General features: G+C 43.6%; 1 protein-coding gene across 1 annotated transcript in view; it reads left to right on the top strand.

The window, feature by feature from the left end:
• The window catches only part of LOC107220619 (cadherin-87A), a 164068-nt gene that overhangs the window by 43034 nt on the left and 102042 nt on the right, over positions 1–18992 (top strand). The window contains exon 2 of the mRNA XM_015659287.2: positions 14109–14156. Within this exon, the coding sequence (XP_015514773.1) occupies positions 14109–14156 (48 nt within the window). The remainder of the gene's footprint in view (positions 1–14108; positions 14157–18992) is intronic.

Below are 18992 nucleotides of genomic sequence, written 5' to 3'. Positions count from 1 at the left end.
GTAACAAGATTTATGGCCGATCTACTGTCTTCGGAGCGCAAAAGTAATGAAATTCATTACGTCCTGCCGTTCGATATAACTGACAATGAGCCGAGAGAGGCGGTATATTATAGTGGAAAACCTACACGATAGTAGAGAAAGTGAGTAGCATTTATTACTCCGTGGGATTAATTTCAGAGCATTGTGGTCGGGACTTTTTACGGCGTGTATACTTCATTTTGATGTTCTCTACGGAGTCTTTTCTCTGGAATTTTTTTCTCCTTCTCTCATTTTGTGGCTCGTGATATGGCCAGTAACCCGATTCTACTGCGCTTTTCTTCCGCTCCTCGGGAAACTTACAAAGCATTGTACATAGCAGCAGATTCACTTCGACTATTGTGCAGCTTACGTACAGCGGGTAACGTGTGTGCAATGTTTTGACAAAAATTACTATATCATCGTTGCGGCGTGAAATGGCCGCGAGTATAATACTCGAGGCGAGGCGATTCGGTGACCAAGTAAAATCACTACGTCTACAAAAGACCGGGGCCATTCTGATCCTTGGATTAGTTCGGAGTAAACTTTATACTCTATCAAAACCCGATTTATAGATCATATCCGGTTATATATACCATCACTGTGTAATAATTCTGCCGTTACTTTCTTAAAGGCAACAAAATATGGAAGATGTATGGTTTTCTGATTCGGAGAGCTGTACTTTGCACCCTTGAGGGGGGTCGTGATCAATTCTGTTTTGTTATGTACCCGTAAAAAATATACCCTTCCGATTTGTCGCTGGATAAAACGAGGCTCAGATCTGGTGGAACGGATATTCGTCTTACTATTTTCGATGGACAAGAGTGGAAACGGCGAATTCAACTTTCAGCGTGTCTACATGGCTTGCAATTTCGTTTGTTGCGCGGAGACGTCAGCGGCGTGAAAACTGGAACGAGTTTTGTCTATTTTCACGACCCGAGGTCAGCACATTGCACGTGTAGTTATATTTTTATGTCCTCTTGTTGTGTATCACGTTCATGTTCATTCTCCTGTTTCTCTAGCAATATTTTTCCAACGTTCAAGCATTCCGCTCAACTTGACGTTCACTCAAACGAAGATAGTCTCGTTTTATACGTAAAATTCCATTCCATTTTCCGTACGCCTCGCCTCCTCTCGCGCTCTGCGCAGACAAGCTGCATGATGCGATTGATATCGAACAATCGTGATGAACAATCGGATGTAATTCGGTGCGGTGAATTAATTTGATAATAAATTCCATGGGAATTTAATTCGGCGATTATAGGTATTACGGCCCTCTATTTCAACGTCTTCAGTTCTATAGTTACGTCGTGTCCGAAGCACGTATTATATATTACTTGCAGAGTTAATGAGAGTTTGATCCCTCTTTCTTCACATCTCTTCTTTCCCTCGAGTATATTTCGGATTAATAAAGTTTTCCCTGCACGTTCTCTCGCCTCTTCAATGAAATAGCTTGTTTACCGTCGCGATGACTCTAAAATGGCAATAAGTAATTAAAGAAATTTATGGACTGAAACTTTCCGGAGCCTCAACACTTATCGCTCTCTCTCCATTTCTCTCTGCAGGGTACTTAGAATTGAACGGCTTCTTGTTTCTTCGAAAGCAATTACATTACGTGATGCTAGAAGTTTGAATGAAGCGGACTGAGGTGGCTTCAACTTTATAAGACACAAGTTGAGCCGAGGGGCTAAGTGTCACGCTTGAACGTGTCACTCAGCAATGAACGCGAGCGCTCAATGTGACCTAAAACTTATACCTCGTACCTCTTTACCCTCCGTATATATATATGTGTGTATATATATATATATATAATATATATACTGTATACATACATAGGTGTTCTCGCCGGACAGTGTCCAAACATTAGTCTGGACCACTGAACGTGAACTTGAGATTTATCGATCATTGTGAAGATTGACATATCTAACACGATTTGTATCACTTGCGATCCGAGGCTCAAGTTCAACGCCATGGGATATCATCTGCGGGGTATAAGGGAACGGGAGTGAAAAACAAACATGAACGACCACTCGACAGGAGGTGGACAGAGACGGCGTGCATGAGGGGTACAGTCGGCGTGGTTGGCCCATAAATCAAAAAGAATTCCAAATATGTCGGGACCAAAAGGCGAGAAGCCATTAGAGTCACGTGATGCAACATAAATTTGCATTCGCTTAAAGGTAAAAGCCCGAAACCCGAGCCTTTTCCTCATAAGTCACAATCAAAAACGACTGAAACGTGCGAAATGCCAGTGCCGTGCCAAAGTGGTGCCTTCAAGACCGTTATTTGCACGCTTAGCGCATAAAACGAACGTTAGCGGATATACTTGCAGGCGTATAAACCCCTGCTCTGTTCTGTTATTTCAACTTCTTTTTCACTTCTACAATTAGTTTACTTTTGGATCGATTCTCCTCTCGCCTGCGGGGCGGCACTTAATGTAATCCGTTCCCGACCGTTACACCGCCTCCGCGATAAGATTTGATTGATCTGTTTATTATTACAATATAATCAGCGTGAAGCTGTGTCACGGTTTTCGGGGTGAAAGAATAAATCAAACGTCGTTGAAGAACCGCCACGAGTAGGAGTGTAGGAGAAGAATTTTCCCCCTCGTTTTCTCTTTCTCTTTCTCTTTCCCTTTCCCTTTCTTTTTCTCTTCATCTCTCCCTCACTCTCTTTCTCTCTGTCTCTCCGTCTCTCCCCCCTTCGGTGAATATTATTTGATTTCTGCTCCGAATTACGTTCTCTCCTCAGATCTTTCATGCGTAACGAATCGCAAGTGCTGCGGGGGCGTTGCGTGCCAGACGGATAAGGGATTCGTTCTCCACTGACCGGCCAAGGGCCTTTGTTCAAGTTCACCTCTTGCCCTCTGTAGATTGGAATTTATCGTTTAATCAAACGGCGTATAAATGCTTGCAATTAATTACGCGTCGTTAAAGTTTGTTTGAAAAAAGAAAAGATAAACGATTCGAGAACTGCGTTGGATCAATTTTTATTCATCCCGTTTGTTTCTTTCCCTAAATTAATGTGTCATTAACACGTATTGGACTTTTGATCGGGGTTCATCGCTTGCCCGTGTTTCTTTCAGCTGTTTTTTTATGTGTATTTTTTTTAACAATCACTTGCCAACTATCCGTGGGTTTATCGACGAAGTGCAGGAGCTGTCATCCTTCTGCAGCAACTTTCGGGGGGGATGTAGCATTCATATATATGCGTATAAACGCTGGGGCGAAGCGTTCAGGGGTTCAGTTCGTGAGTTTTATAACCCCGGGACCATTTGGCTCGGTGCGGAGGATGTGATCGCGCAAGGATCACGGGGTGGTAATGATCCGCAGCCACGAAGCTTATCCCCAGGTGGTGGCAGTCCCGGGAGATCATCTTCGGCGTGGTTATGTTACGTTTGTCCTCGGCAGGCACGTCGAGGCCGCCTTTTATACAATAACACTTGACTCGGCGAGTTACCCTGTTTGTATAAAATATGAACGGAATTGAAATAGATTACGTAAAAAGCGTTTCATCATCCATTATTATTCCTAATCTGTGGTGGGGGTGAAGAGAGAGAGAGATGACTTGTAAATATAATGTTTATATGAGAGAATTTAATATGAGTTTAGGTTAGGGTCAAGTTTCCACGATTAATCACAGAATCCAAAAATCAAGGGAACAATTATTCTTTTCATACATCAATTAAACAAGTTGTCATGCTTCGTTGATCTTTTGTGAAGGATTTTGTCTTTTCCAGTTTCGTTTACGGAGCACTCCATAGCTTGAACAAGATCGTTTCATCGTTGTTACAATTTGATCTTTGTTTCTTAAAATTCCATTGTTAAATTTTACTGAAAAGATTACCATGATTTATTAGGGTGTTAGAAAAGCGTGTGGATTCTTATTATACGACGAAATATAATACTGAGGTACCAGATTTTCCCGATCAAATATCGTTGAGAGAGAATTTAATAAAATGAACTAATTTCCTGTTGATTATTACAGGTAAAACGTTTTCTACGCAATTCTGATAACCGAATACGTCATTTTTAATGATCACTTCGCCTAGATTTTCCAGCTCCTACGAGCAACAGCAATTGTACACACGCACAGGCAATTTTAGTTGAATTAGAAATGTTCGTAATGATGGATCGTTGCAACATGGTCTCTTTGACGAAGAGAAAATCTTGATATTCAACATCGGGAAACATACGTCTAACGAAATTATTACATATACACATATGTATACATAAGTATACTTGGTGTACTCCGGAATCTTGTTCGCTATCTTCCCAAACCTCACGAAAGGCATGCTTATGAGATCTCGGAATGAATTCAAAGAGCGCATTCTGAAGTCTGCGGCTTTGAAAAAGCCCTGCGCTCAAAGGTGAAGAGAAAAGCGAGTTGATCCGTGCATTTCGCAAAGACCGCAAGTGCAACGCACGCGGTAATACTCGGGCAACCAGTTCGTCGGATGGTTCGGAGTTCGGGAATGCGTGTGCCTCCGGCGCTCCTTCTGGTGGCTGCTGATAAGCCGAACCGCCCTTTTCGCCTGTCGCACGAAGGTCCGTGGGAAACATTTCACACAAGAATTTCCGGGATTATAATCGTTTCGCGGACTCAGCGCGACTCGGTTCCACCCCATTTGATAACCTGCAGGACCCAATCCCCCTATCCTCCCTCAGGTTCCTCGGGATAACCGGCCTTTATCTTTATCTCTCTTACAGACGTCGTACCTGTGCATGCATTGAAATTATAATCGTAAAAATGAAACGATGTAATTGCGTGTCACGCGCCCCCTTCACCCCCTGTAACCGTACGTGCCATGTATCCACAGGCACATAGATCGAGCTCGGAAAGTATTATTTTGTTGGTTCGTTGGTCCCCTCCGAATACTCCGGGAGAAACCGTTGCTGACCCGGGGATATAACGGCGAGGTTTTTTAATCGGTTATCTCTTCGCCCCTTGGGACGATCGTTTCGTGTCGAAACTTGGCCCCGCCTCGTTCGTTCCGAGTCCGTTCGGTCGTTAGGGACACACGCGTTGTCCGTCCGTCCGTCCGATCGCATCCCACTGTGAATGCCGCCGAGTTGTCCGCCCAGAGATCGAACCCGGCCAATTGTTATTCACCTACCCTCTGACGACAGCCGTGCTCCACGGTTTTCATTTGTTTCCCGCAGCGGTGAAAGGGTTGAAACCCAGGGACTTGCAAAAGAGAAAGATGGAAGCCGGAGAGAGAAAGGGAGAACGGAAACGCCCAAAGTCGGCATTACGACTGCGAATCTGGGCTACGAAATTTCACGGGATTGCTTAGTGATGGTCTGCTTAGGACTGCGTTTGAATTGATTTGCAATATTCGTTTGACCGGGGAAACTCGAACTAAAAGTTACACCGATAAAATAAACGTCACTCGGTACTTTGTAAAGTTACTTATTACCTATGTCGAGTTATCGCCCGCCGCGAAAAAATTGAGTAAAAATAAAATAAACCAATGAGGTATCCCCTGAAAGGACTTGCAATATATCTACGGGGATTTCGCGTAAGTTTTTATAAAGCTTCTTCACCAAAAGTCTCTATTCGCTAACTTTCAGTCTGGTTTTTTTTTATAAGATTAAACGCTTTCGATTTGGAATCGTCTTCTTGACACGTGCCGCAGTTATACACCGATTGAGATTTTTACACCAAGTTCACTGTTTAAATCACACCGTCAATAGCGACTTGGTTTTATCAAAAGTTATTCAAATCTGTTAAGAAACCTGACTAATAGCTAATTTTATTTTCGGATCCTATGTTTTAAAGTAATAATAAAAACGAGCGGTTGCAGCTGACTTGGAGAAAAATGGTGCTTCTAAAGCTCTGGAATAAGGGTAGAATTTCTAATCGACATTTAAGTGTGACCCTCTCTGAGATAAAAATTCACGGGAAATATATTTTTCAGTGTCCAAGCTCTCGTTAAACCGCAATTGCGGTTACCGCTTTAAAGTGTTCCGAATGTTGAAGAAATATTCAATCGATCACGCGAAGTTAATAATATTTCTACGAAACGTGAATAGCAGTGATATATACCTATACGTATTGTTTCCTTACTATTTGCTGAAAACATGCATAATCCAGTCTTCTAGTCCAGGATATACAACCGTGTTACGTAACCCCGTGTCGCGATATTATATGAAACGAAATTGAAATTTCGTCGTGCAAACGTCGGTGTGACAGAAGTTATTAAAAGGGAGAAAATAAAAAACCATATGAAATTAATCGAGTACCTAACCCAAAAATCGTTGGACGAATCCGGTTCCTCCCTATAACCAGGAGTGGCCATCGTCACCCTAAAATGGGGAGGAACGAAGCGCAGAAAGTCCGCAATAATCAATTCGCATACGTCGTTAGCCAAGCTGGAATGCTCGAAAGCTCGGAAACTCGGTATATGTAAACCGTACAGCAGGGACAGCTAGTGTTTTTTCACGTAATTTAAATACCGCGGGAATTGTGTGTACGCCATTATATTCGCACGGATAGTTTGAAAGTCTGGCGTGGAATTAACAGACCGCTGTAGGGTAATGTTGACATAAGTTTGGATAGGCGACCGTTACACCTGCACTGCTATAACAGGTCGTTATACCTGCGTATTCGACTATATCTATGTAGGTACCTACTTTGCTACTTCGAACGAACTCTTATACTTTTTCAGTGATGCTAACTCTGCCGCGAAGAGTCGTTAAGCTTTGAATTTGTCCTTTAGCAGCTGCTGTAGATAAATTATTTTCCGTACAGTTTACGTCGTGTATTTATTACCACGAAGAAAGTAAGTATAACGTATGAAAAATGTCATATGTCCCACGTTGTATGCCTTGATATATATCGTGAAAGTTTCTCCGTGGCGAACAATCAGCAACTGCAGGTACTTTCGTTGCGCGTAATGCACTAGAGTGATGCGTTCTCTTGAATATGATTGTCTCGTTACACGTTGTGGCGAAGGATATAGAAATTCAGGTGGCTAAAGATTGCTAGCAGTTCAGTTGCGACAATTTCCAAAAGGCCTGCGGAACACCGTCTCGGTTTTTTTTTTTTTTTTTTTTTCTTGCGACGAGTGATGATAAATAACCGGAATTACTAACGGCGCTCCAGTCGGGCAATTAAAGCAGCGATAAATTATTCAAGTCAACGCGTGAAAAATCGCGCCGAGTTTGCGATCCATGGTGTGTATGTGTGTGTGTATGGGTTTGTATGGACACATATACATGCTCGTGCCTACCTGGCATCGGCAAAAGGGCAAAGCCCATTCGTTAGTTGGGGGCACCCTATATATATATACGAAAAGGAGAGAGTGAGAGAGAGAGAGAGAGAGGTATGAGATGGGTACGCGATACCTGCTCCGGGGAAAGCGCCTATAATCAATGTAGAGAAGAAGAGAGAGGAGAAAAAGGATTTATCCCCGCAGTGCTTAGCGCAACTCGGCCGATTCTGCGAAACGATTTTGCAGATCAGGGTTTTCGTTATTATTCTGCATTTCATTCCCCATATCCCGGAACAAATGGTAATCCGAGCAATCAATGCAGCCCGCTTGTTCCGAAAAGAAAATTTATCCATCCGTTTCCTCATGCGTCTGAATTAGCTGCTGTCGCTGAATCGCGCGGGTGTGATTCTCGATGCAATTTTGCGCAGGATGCTTGAACCTACGGTATTACATACCTTTATTCTCGGTACGAGTTTCCCGATGTTAACGAATCCGGTTTATAATTTGCACTCAGATATAATTGTGCGAAGGAACAGCGTTACCGTGTTTCATCGCGGAAATTCTCGCTCGTCAAATAACCGCCTCGGTGTTTCGATTGTGTGGAAATACGTATACGCGTTTTTTAATTTAATTTTTTTATTTTTGATTATTAACAACGGTCACAGTCGACGATTTAATTTCAACTTCAGAGGACTGTACGTATTCGGCGGTCGGCGTTAACGGCTCCATCCATCAGAGCGTACCGACCGCCGCAGAATCTCTGCTACATGCGCGACAGTCCGGATCTGATAGGCGAAATAGCGAATTCACCGCTCGCCATTCCAACAACTCACGGCTCGTCAATCCCTCCTATCTAAATCCAAACTCGACCAACGCGTGTACTACGCTCTCCGCGCTGTCGGGAAACAAACCGTGCCTGGGCGTGCAGGACTAACCTGCGTGTATCAATTTGGTGGATTTCACCCCGCCACTAAGGGAATGTCGAAATAATACAACGCGCGCACAAAGGGAACGCCCCGAGAGCGAGCGAGTCGGCTGTGGTGTAAAAAGTCTACGAAATCTTGAGCCCTTGTTAGATCCAGGAAAACACGTCTGCGAAGGCAGAGTGTTCCGCCCACCCTTCCTGGGAAACAACTTTTTAGTCCCGTCGCTGAAGAGTGCGGACACTTCTTGGCTCGTTTCGATGCTTCGCGGTACCAGCTATACGCCTGCAACTGAAGCGAGGATGGAGGGTTAAGTTTCGGGAAAAAAATTAGCTGGGGGAACGGAAACTGAGCGTGTACGGTGGGAGGGAGTGTAAATAGTAGGATCTCAATTTCGTTGGGACTGGAGAAATTTTGTTACTTTAAAGTTGGTTAACTGTCGTTTGTTTTTCACGCGTTATAATATTGTATATCCCGCGGTGAAAGTTTTTATCCCGAGTAAACTTTTTCCGATTCGTTGTTAATTGCTATGATCGCAAGATGAGGAAGGGATGCTGATTACCTGCATAGCTGATGAATTCTTTTATATCGTCGGACAGAATTGAGGGTTTCGCGACTGCAATCAGACGCCAATGGTACTATTTTTCTTTGGTTCCAATTTCGACCCATGCTTTCTGAAATGCCTACGTCAACGTGCACGCGTGAAATTAGATTGTTGCCACTTGTGTCGCTGAATTATAGGAGATTCTTCGTGGATTCAAGGCCCGAAGGCGGTGTGACTCGTGGTTCTCGCGGACAAAAGCCCTACCCTAGAAATCTCTTAGGTAGGATGAGCCTCAAGAATTTGCCCCGGGATACGCGATACTGTCATGCGATGGCTTCTGGGCTTCCCGAACGATTGTATAGAGCTACTTCTGGGAAAACTGCGAATATAACACGCCAAGGGTCGGTAGAAAGGAAGATGAGAAGAGTAGAAGTGATATTCATTGATTGAAACGGAGCGGTCGTCGGGAGCTGATCAAAGTGAACAAAATAACTCGAACTTGAATGGCACGGGATTATTTTGGAAAAAAGCTATCTCTGTACAACGTTCTTATCAATATTGATGGGCCACTTGTCGAGTAGGTAAATTGAAATCGTTAGCGATAGTCAAGCTGCATTAACCATCCGCTTATCTACTTCACTCGGACTCCCCGTGGCGTTGAGAAGTCAACCGTTTGAAAATCAGAGCTTACGTAGGTATAGCTCCGAGTTCGATAAACGACAGTCAACGGCACTACGTGTATACGTACGATACATACCTATATGCCAGATAGGTTATACGCGGATTCTCTTCACGTTCCGACGCTTAGAAACTTGGAGAGTTCACCTCCCTCGCCACCTTCCTCACCTTTTTGAAGTAGAATTGTTGATCATTTACGGTGTACACAATGTTACAACGACGCTGCGAAACGATGAGCATCTGCCAAGTCTGGTTCTGTAACTAGCTCTCTCGGTGAAAGGGTATGTTAAAAGTAATTACAAGGACCAAAAGATTTTATTCCCAACGACGACGCTTTGACTTTGACTGTATTATTACTCCGATTCCGAAACGTGAGCGTCTGTGTGGAGTGGCGAATCTTCGCTGGATTATACTTGAAAAGACGAGTCAACCGCGCCGCGAGAAAATTGCACTGGTAAAAAATATTCTTCCGCAGACCATGTTCAGCCTTTTATCAATTCTTCAAAGGAAACCCCTTCCAAGATATACGTATAATACCGGGCACCCCGAAAGGAGGATAAGAACCTACGCGTAGCGTAGCTGCTTTGAATGACCGTTGGTTACTTTTATGGGTAAAAAGAGAACCCTTTCATAGCGATTTAGTGAGCAACAACAAAGGAGATCCCCGTGCGATATGTCTCCGCCTAATTAGATTTTGCTGTCAGCGTTTGTCAAAGCATTGCTCTGTAAGGAATTTTATTTTATCCGAATTTTTTACCGGACAAAGAATTATTTATCGTCGTATTTAACGAAGGGATGCTTAATGGGCGTATCAGAAGCGATCCTAAGGCGAATTCCTTGAAAGACAAAAGCGATTTAAATTAAACTCGGCAATTTCCGACTGGTTTTACGTTTTTGTTCTCTCTCTCTTTCTTTATTCCCGTTTTTATCCATTTTTTTTTCTCCTCCTTATTTTCCCCGTTGCAGAGCCTTCGTATAATTTCTTCGTTCCTTCACTCCCCGCAGTCTCATCAATCCCCTTGGTCTTTCATTACGACGAGCTACAATGGCAGAAGTTCTTCCGTTTGCCCATAGAAACCCTGAAAATTGTGCGAATTATCAAATTCTTGGCATCTCGAGGAGAAGAAAAGTTGCTCATGCCACAACAGAGCGCCAACGTAGATGAACTGATAATATTTTAACCGATAAGTTACCACAAGAATGCTTTTTTTTAATTTTTTTAAATAAAATCATCAAATTGATCGGTCAATATTTTTACACGAAATATTGCTTGAAGTGAAAATGCCACTCTACCAGAGAAAAAAAATCTGCCTTTTAAAATACTATTTTTAAAATACGTGTATGATTATATATAAATATGGTTTAAAATAGCTTTTTAATTGAGTAGGCAATACTAATTCGATTCCGCTCGTTGAACAGGATTGCGAAAGAAAGGAATTAGAAGCTACGTCTCGTTTACGAACAATATATTTATACACAGGCGTACAGAAATTGCATGCGCATTTTATACCCCCCTTTCGTTGTTGCTACAAGTAAGATTTGCCAGCAATGGTCATCATAAGTGTAAACGTTATCGCAGGAGACTAAAATAAGGATATACCTGTATACGTCTATACTATAAATTTGCGACGGATGTTGGGTTGTTTTTCTGAAAACATGAAACGTAGGTAAAGCTACAAACTGAAGTATAGCAAGGAGTTCAATTAGATGAAAATTGATTTTGAAAGGGTCCAGACTAAAACTAACAGTTCAATAATAACTTGCATAAAATCTACTTTTATAAAAATCTTACACAGACCTGCGCATTAAGTATTTTTTCAGTATTTCCAATGCTGCGCGCGGAGCTCGGTTTTATACATATTGCCGTATCACGGCTTTGAGTGAAAAATGCGCTCACAAAATCGTTTGCGGGACAGCATTGTATCGTTGGCAATAAAAATTCCACGGAAACCTTCCATACAGCAACTACATCCCTTACGGGACTTACGAATTTGTCATTCCCGACGGCCACGGATGCTACATCAATACTCGACTTGGTATATAAGCATTTATAGGGCTTGCACGGCGAGCTTCCGTCGGGCTTCAATGGGTTGAGCTTGATCGTGGCCCGTCTTCTCTCCGCCGACAAATTACATACAACAATGGATTTTGCCTCCCTTGACCCTTGATCCGCCAGTGATAGTAAGCAGACGTCATGTCGTTGTGTCGCTCGTCTGTGGGAAACTTGGGAAATGTTCTACGACACCAGAAGACTATATCTATACTACTCACGAAACTTCAATGGATATAAATCGCAGGGGATTAATTGAATTCATTTGGTATCATTAGATCAAGAAAATGCCGCGTAAGGATTGGTTTCTCATTTTCCAGAGTGTTCAAGGATCTTGGAGATATTTTTCATTGAATCCTGAAATCCTTGCAAAAATTAAATTTGTTCGTGAATATCTAGTAGTCGCTGAACAAAAAAAAAAAAAAAAAATTAGCAAATCGTGAAAAGAAAAATAAAAGGAACACATTTAATAATTCCGATGCTTTCGGTTAGTAGAGTCTTAGAGTTTTTTGAAGTACCTACAGTTGACGATTGAATTCAAACAAGTTATTATCGTAAGCTCGTTGAAGGTTTTTTTTTTTTTTTTTTTTAAACCTCTTAAAGTCTGCTGAATATGTCAAAGAATGTCATTTGTACAAGACAAATCATGAGAAACGAATACCTTGGTGCTGAGAAAATTGTGATGTTTGATGCGTTAATACTATCGGACAGTTCTTGAATCACCAGAAACGACGCGCAGAAGAACAATCGAAAAACCTCGTGCCATCCATGAACCGACGGTGCAAGATTCAAACTTGTGCCTAATTATTGCACAACTGACGCCAAGATCCGAGATAATTAATTAATATCGTCATACTTCGCGACAAGCACTACGGCGCGGCGCTGCAGGCGTGGGTGAGTTCAAAAGGAACGATACTATACACGACACGTCCCTATCATCTGCGACGCCGAGTTAATCACGAAGCACCGGTGCACGTGCGCGTCTGCCGATGACAGTTAGTGCTCATAAACACACGTGTAGCAGTATAGCCAAGGAAAGAGAGGAGAACGCGGGTGTGGGGTCGACGATCTGGACCACATCGTTCTCTCCGCGTAGGCTTTGATATTGGCGCCAGATGTCGCCTGAAAATTAGCAGCACCCTGCCAAAGATTTCCCGCGAGTCCCCCTAAATTCTCCGTCAGGGTTCTTCGCATTCGGAACTTGAGCGAGTTCAGCGCTACGTTGGGTACTTCACTCGCAACAATATCGAATAAATCGTCCCTCTTTATTTTCCAGGTGTATATATAATTAAAACTTTTGGTACGGCGAATGCGGTAGTTTTCAATTTCAGTTTCAAATTCAATATTATTATCTTGGATTATGATATTATGATGAAAGTATACCAGCCGTTTTGAAACGTCAATATTTAGTATCTCGATTCATTGACAGCTTAGAGACGGTAAGCAAGTCTTGAAGCTTGAGTTAATTGGAGAGAACGGTTTCGACAGAAACAGGAATCTTCGAAGCACAGGGTGTGATCCTCGTGCCTGATAACGCAGATTAATATCGGGTGAACATCGGCGTATCGAGTTATTACTTACAAGTAATTAAAAGTTATAACTACGCCTCCCGGTCGAGCGCTCTAATCAAGGTTCAGCCGGGAGTGGAAGTTAGTTCTTGTTGTTAGCCGAACGCACTACAGGCTCCTTCCTCGCTCTCGCCTTAGCTCCTTTGTCAGTCAACGTTCTCTCTGAGACGAGGCGGTGTAGCTGCAGCCCCTTGGTATCCGGTATCCTTTTTCCGGGTAATGTTACCCTTTCATTACCTCTCATAATATCCTTCGCCGACCTATCGTCGATGTGTGTATAGCTCTACTATTTCTTGCAACGAATGAAAGGAGCTGCAGAGTGTAAAAATGGCCGTAGCTCTTACTACTCCAAGCCATTAGCAGGGGGAGTGCATGCACCCCATTGAACCCGGCTAGTTTATACACCAACCTCGATTAAAGTTCATGCGAAATAATTTCTCGGCTGAAAAATGGCCGGCGGTAAAGAAACGTTGCATACCTACGTATACCTTTGCACACCGGTATAAATGAATTACCTATCCAATCGCGTGCTCGGTGTTGCGCGGAAATAAGGCAACACTTCCGGCACATTGACTCGAAATACCATACGCAGCGCGAACGGTGCGAAACGTCAGGGAGGTACGGTGACCAGGACAGAGAAAAGAGAGGAGAGGAGAGGAGAGGGTAGGATAGGACGTTACGTAGTACGTGCCTTGTTTAAGAAAAACTGCCGGCATGGCATATGGTATGCGCCTATACACTGCAGTCACGTGGCTGTGCACTCACCGGCAGCACGTGACTTTTGGATATCATTCAATTCTCCATTAGTATAACGTTTATGTATATGCGGTGTTCCACCTGCTTTGCGTATTACAGCTTGAATATCCGATTTCCCATAATTCCTTGGTATGATTATTAGGTAGTGAAAGTACATTATTTTATCTCTCTCGTATACGAAAATTTTGTATTTTATTTACGGTGAAAAAAAGTGGAAATATTTCTGGATTAAGTCTTTACGAATTTACCAGCTGCAGATTTTATTTTTCTGTAACGTTATTGATGTACCGGAGGGTTCAAGTATTTCATCCGTTTTCCAAGCTGTCGATAATAATCTCGTTTTCTATTTTATTTGCAGGCTTGGCCATAGTTTCATGCTCAAGGCGACTTTCTGCTCGTTTCAAATGTAAGTATATGTTTAAAAGTAATTGAATGAAATAAGTATAGGAATAACAATTTTACACTGATATAGTATAACACAGAACGAGCTGCAGTAAATTGTTACTACTTTCGATGATTCGATAAGATTAAAGCATGGACGAATGTGCATGACCGTTGTAATCCCTTTTTAAAAATCACAATGCGTGATATCACTTCTAGGTAATAACTGGTCGCTGCAGGGGCAACACGTTATTAATAATCGTAATGACAAATCTTTATGCCCCGTGCGCTCGAACGAAAATCCCTTTTGCGTGTTACCGCGTCTAAATAATGGCCTGTTGAGACTATCAAGTTATCGACTCAAGCTCTAATAACATTTCACGCGGGTCGAACCAGCGAACACGGCGAAACAAACCCATGACAGAAATACATTTATTGTTATTTTCATCATGTTTTGTACGCAGAGAAAGCAGAGACTCGACCTTTTCGCTCTTGTTAATGTTGTTGCGGCAGTTACAGTAATTGTGATTACAAAGAATGAAAAAATTCGGACCAAACCCGACTGATAATGGCCTCTTACACCTGCGCGGTATACAGAGATATACGCATGCACAGAAATCTGACGGGGGTAACGCTTCATCTCAGGCATATTATTCCTACTGACAAACACAATTTTTCCAACCCTCGATAAAGCTCAGCAAAGGATATCCAGCGCGGGGAACGAGAGATCAAGGACTTGAAGCCAGGTAACCCGACGCCGAGGCACGAAATTGCGAAAAGTTAATAACTCTTGCACTGGGATATACGATGAGGTCGAGTCTTGGCTACAGGGAAAAGTTTTGTAATAACAGACGATGGGACTGGAACTGGAGAGGGGGGAATTTTCGAGCAAATATACCCTCCAGCTTGGTGCCACACTCGTGCACCCATACTGCCCTTTTCCTCGCCAGTTTGCACACGGCATAGGTGAACACGTTGTATGTAACACTGTCTTGGGGCAGTGGTATGTATTTTCGATCAGCCTTACGAGTGTGTCACTGCTTTTGTAAACGGGAGCTTCAACGTCACGAGTTACTGCCCAAACGGCTAACTCGCGCAGAGCGTCAAATTAGCTTCTCGACAAAGAAGCTCGTGGCGAACAGAAGCAAGAATTTTCTTTTTCGTCGAGGGGATTTCTTTCGTTCGAAATTTATTCAAGACAAAATACGGTTCGTGTGACATGGTAATTTCGTGCCTCTGTATAAAACACAGCTAAGTAGACAAAGCGAGAGGAATGAACCCTCCGAGCTTCAGGTGGGAACTTACGTCGGAGGAGGAGGGTGCTTTCCCTCTCAAGCCCTCTTATCCTCGAATTGTGTTGTGTTTTGGATGCGGGATTAACGGGAGTGTAGCCGGAAACCTCCGGGCTTGTCCTCTATTTTGTTGTCCGACGAGAGAGAAGCGCGGTATAACCGGAAATCTTGGGCCATCCTCGCACGAAACGTTTTCTCGCTCGCGTTACTTGGCATCGAATTACCAGGCCGGTAACGTGGCGAAGAATTCTTTCGGACCACTTAGTCTTTATCAGTTCGCCCGACGGGAAAATTGTGGTGAGAGAATAATTACCTGATTTTCGAAGAAATGATTGAACATGTTATATATAGAACGAAGGATGACAAAAACAAAGTTCTTGATCAAACTGTGTAAGTCGTCGAGGCGAGAGTTTAATCTCTCGGGAGGGTTGAAAAAGTCTAATGGTTAGATGAAGGAAAAGTGAAACCGGTTCCAGAAAAACGAGAGTTGGCGTTGCGCTTTTTCTTTTTTTTATCTTTTTATTTTTATTCTTTTCGGGCGTTCATAAAGTCGAGTGTAGGCACTACTTACCTCTGAGCCAAGGATCCCATAAGCCTGAGAGCCTCCATTTCCCTGTACCAGGCAACTGGCAAAAGCTGTTTTCTTCTACCCGAAGAAAATAATAACGTAACAATGTGGTGGGTCTAGTCCCATAGGCGGTTATTCACGGGTCAGCGCAGACCCGTTGACTCGCGGTCAAGATACGGGTATAACCCTTTTTAACCCTTTCGCGTCATACGTCCCACCCGTCACCCAAATGTCCCGGTGCACCTTCAGCAAGTCCACCTTTCAAGTATTTTTCCGGCGGAACGCACGAGGCGCGATAAGCACCGGAAGCTTTTTCCCCGACTCGGAGATTTTGGGTGAAATAAAAATTTTCAGTAATGGCGAAATAGAGCAACCGTGATTATCATGGTCAGGCTGTGAAAGCGGCTGTTTAGTAACTCAAAGTGGAAAAGTTGACGAATACTACTCGTACACTGCTATGTTCAGTTAGAGAATAAATTCTGGTTATTTTTGTTCTATTGTGTTATATAGTCGATTTTGTATATGGGCAGGTGCATAAAATTGAAAATAAAAAAATCTGGAAAGACGGCTGATCGATGTGTACAATTATACTTTCGGAGTTTTTACGGTGCAGTAAAATTGTGTTAACAGAGCGGTGCCTGCATTGCAGATGGCGGCGGATAGTGCAACGTATGGGCTGAAAAAAGTCCAAGTAATGGCCACGCAGTTACAATAGATTCAATTTTCACCCCAGTAAACTTTATTCAACGATGAAACTTTCGAGCCGCTGTTGAACGCGTCACTTCTATTTCTCATCGAGGGTTGGTTGGGCGTTAAAAAGGATCGCTCGAAACGTTTGAGATGAAAATTACTGAATCAATGGGTTAATGGAATCTCGCTTTCGTTACCCCCGTTTCATCTCCCGATCTTTGAAACGTGCCGGCAAACCTTCCGGCTTGGTGAACTTCTCTTTAGCTTGGAATTCAGGGGAGCGAGGCAGCGTCGCGGTCGTTCTTGGCGTCAGAATTTGCGCGAGGATATCGGTGACCATGCAGGAAACAGGAAGAAGGGTATTGATCCAGTGGATTTCGAATTTCACGACACGTTCGATGAACACGCTTTTCAAATTGCCCACCACCATCGGTGCTATGGTCAAGTGGACGGAGTAAATCTACTCTGTCCCCCTGTTCGCGTCATTGGGCGAACTCAATGTGCCTGATTGACAGTGGACACTCGCTGTCACCCTCGCCGTAAGCCGTAAAACGGCGGGCAATGTGACCGTCTCCAAGGCAACGCGACGTCCTTCCGTCGATCTCATCTCAACCTCTCAGCGAGAGAAGAGAGACCGAGGGATAGAGGAAGAGAAAGAGAGACGGCCAAAGGTATAGTGGCTCGTTGTCGATCTAACATAAGTAGTCGAGCGAGCGAGACGTCCGTCGTTACGTTCGGGCCACTATTGGCTTGATTCGCATCAGGAAATAAATTGATCTAACGATATGCAATTCATCTCGCTACGAGATGCTCACTCGTCAGATCTTACTCACCCTGCAAAGTTTAGAGTTCCGCGCTAATATTCATTCCGAAAAATCGAATCGAATTACCGGATGACCGATGACGTACGTTTGTTCTCGCTGGCGAAACGCCGGTTATGGTAGTATAATTGAGTGGACGCGCAGCAATCTTCATCTTGGTCGTTGGACGAAAATTTTCATGCAGAGGGCTCAGATCTGCGTAATTTAGGTGGCTACGGGTAACGAAACAACCAGCTCCGCTCGTGACCAATGACCAGGACAAATTGTGGCAACCGCGAAATGGAATGGTGTCGGTGTGGGAGGGTAGGTAGCTGGGACAGAGATACCTTATAGCTGGTACCTTGGTGGTTACACGCGTCACGGGGGTGTTATTAATGAAGCATGGAGATGTTCGGGATGTTATACGGTCAGGATTTATGGCCAGCTTGGCCGGCGTCCCGTTTTCTCCAAATGTCAGCCGAGTTCCTCCGACCCCTGCCCCTCGACCCGGTTCTCCGTTGTCACGGCGAAAATGTGCTTGTCAAATTGGACTATCGGCAAACAGACGGAACGCATCAGCGATACGTTAACCACGATTATCCGTTATTCTGCCTGACAAGATCGGTTCGTGTTTGTACGCGAGGCATACTGGGAGAGCCGAGTGCCGGGCGCGAAATTTGTACGAAACCTCTCTTCTGCACTGAATAAAAAACAGAACTGTTCGCGCGTGATATTTTCGTTGCGAAAAACTCGTATATCCCTATCTATATAGCTCCGAAATCGGGGTGCGTGAACGACGACGAAATTACCCAGTCGACAGAAATCTGACCGGTAGGATTCCCTGGATCAGCAAAAATTCTCTGTCCCTCAATAAAATTTCTCTCTCCTCCTCAACCATTTCAGCAGAAGCCGGTTCCGAGGTCATGCGGATTACACGCGACATTCATTCACGTATAGAATATTTTTTTGCGTGCGAAATGCCAATGGTCGGTATTTCAAATTCACTATTTCTCTGCTCGTTGACGGTCTTTTTCACTTGTGATAATAATCCCAGTGCCGAGAAGTGTAGGGTACATTCATCGCAAGGTTTGATATCAGTCCAGCATCGCCTTGGGTCGTGTTGCTCTGGGTGAAATACGACCGGGTTGACTCATTCCGGAAGATGCAGACATATATCTATTATCTGGCCTTATCGTTTGGGTCTAAATTGATCACTGGGTCTAACCCTTATCGGTTAATTAATATCCGGTACTTTCTGCTCTGCCCTGTTCTCTCCCCGCGTTCCTGTGTGATCCTGCACAGTGCTCAATTCTCAGAGATGGAGGATACAGGGAAGTAGGGATCGATTTACTGGAACGAGGAGAGTCATCATTGGAATATGAGAAGGGATTATTGCAAACGGCGTATTTTGGGTTCGTCAAATCCATTTAACGAACGGGCATATACCACTATTAATTGGAGATTTATGTGTTTCCGAAAGAAAAGGAACAAAGGACCACTTCCACGGGCGT

The sequence above is a fragment of the Neodiprion lecontei genome, chromosome 3 (assembly GCF_021901455.1).
Source record: "Neodiprion lecontei isolate iyNeoLeco1 chromosome 3, iyNeoLeco1.1, whole genome shotgun sequence".
Classification (NCBI taxonomy): domain Eukaryota; kingdom Metazoa; phylum Arthropoda; class Insecta; order Hymenoptera; family Diprionidae; genus Neodiprion; species Neodiprion lecontei.
Note: the sequence above shows the minus strand (reverse complement) of the source record. Positions and strands in the feature narration are given on the sequence as shown.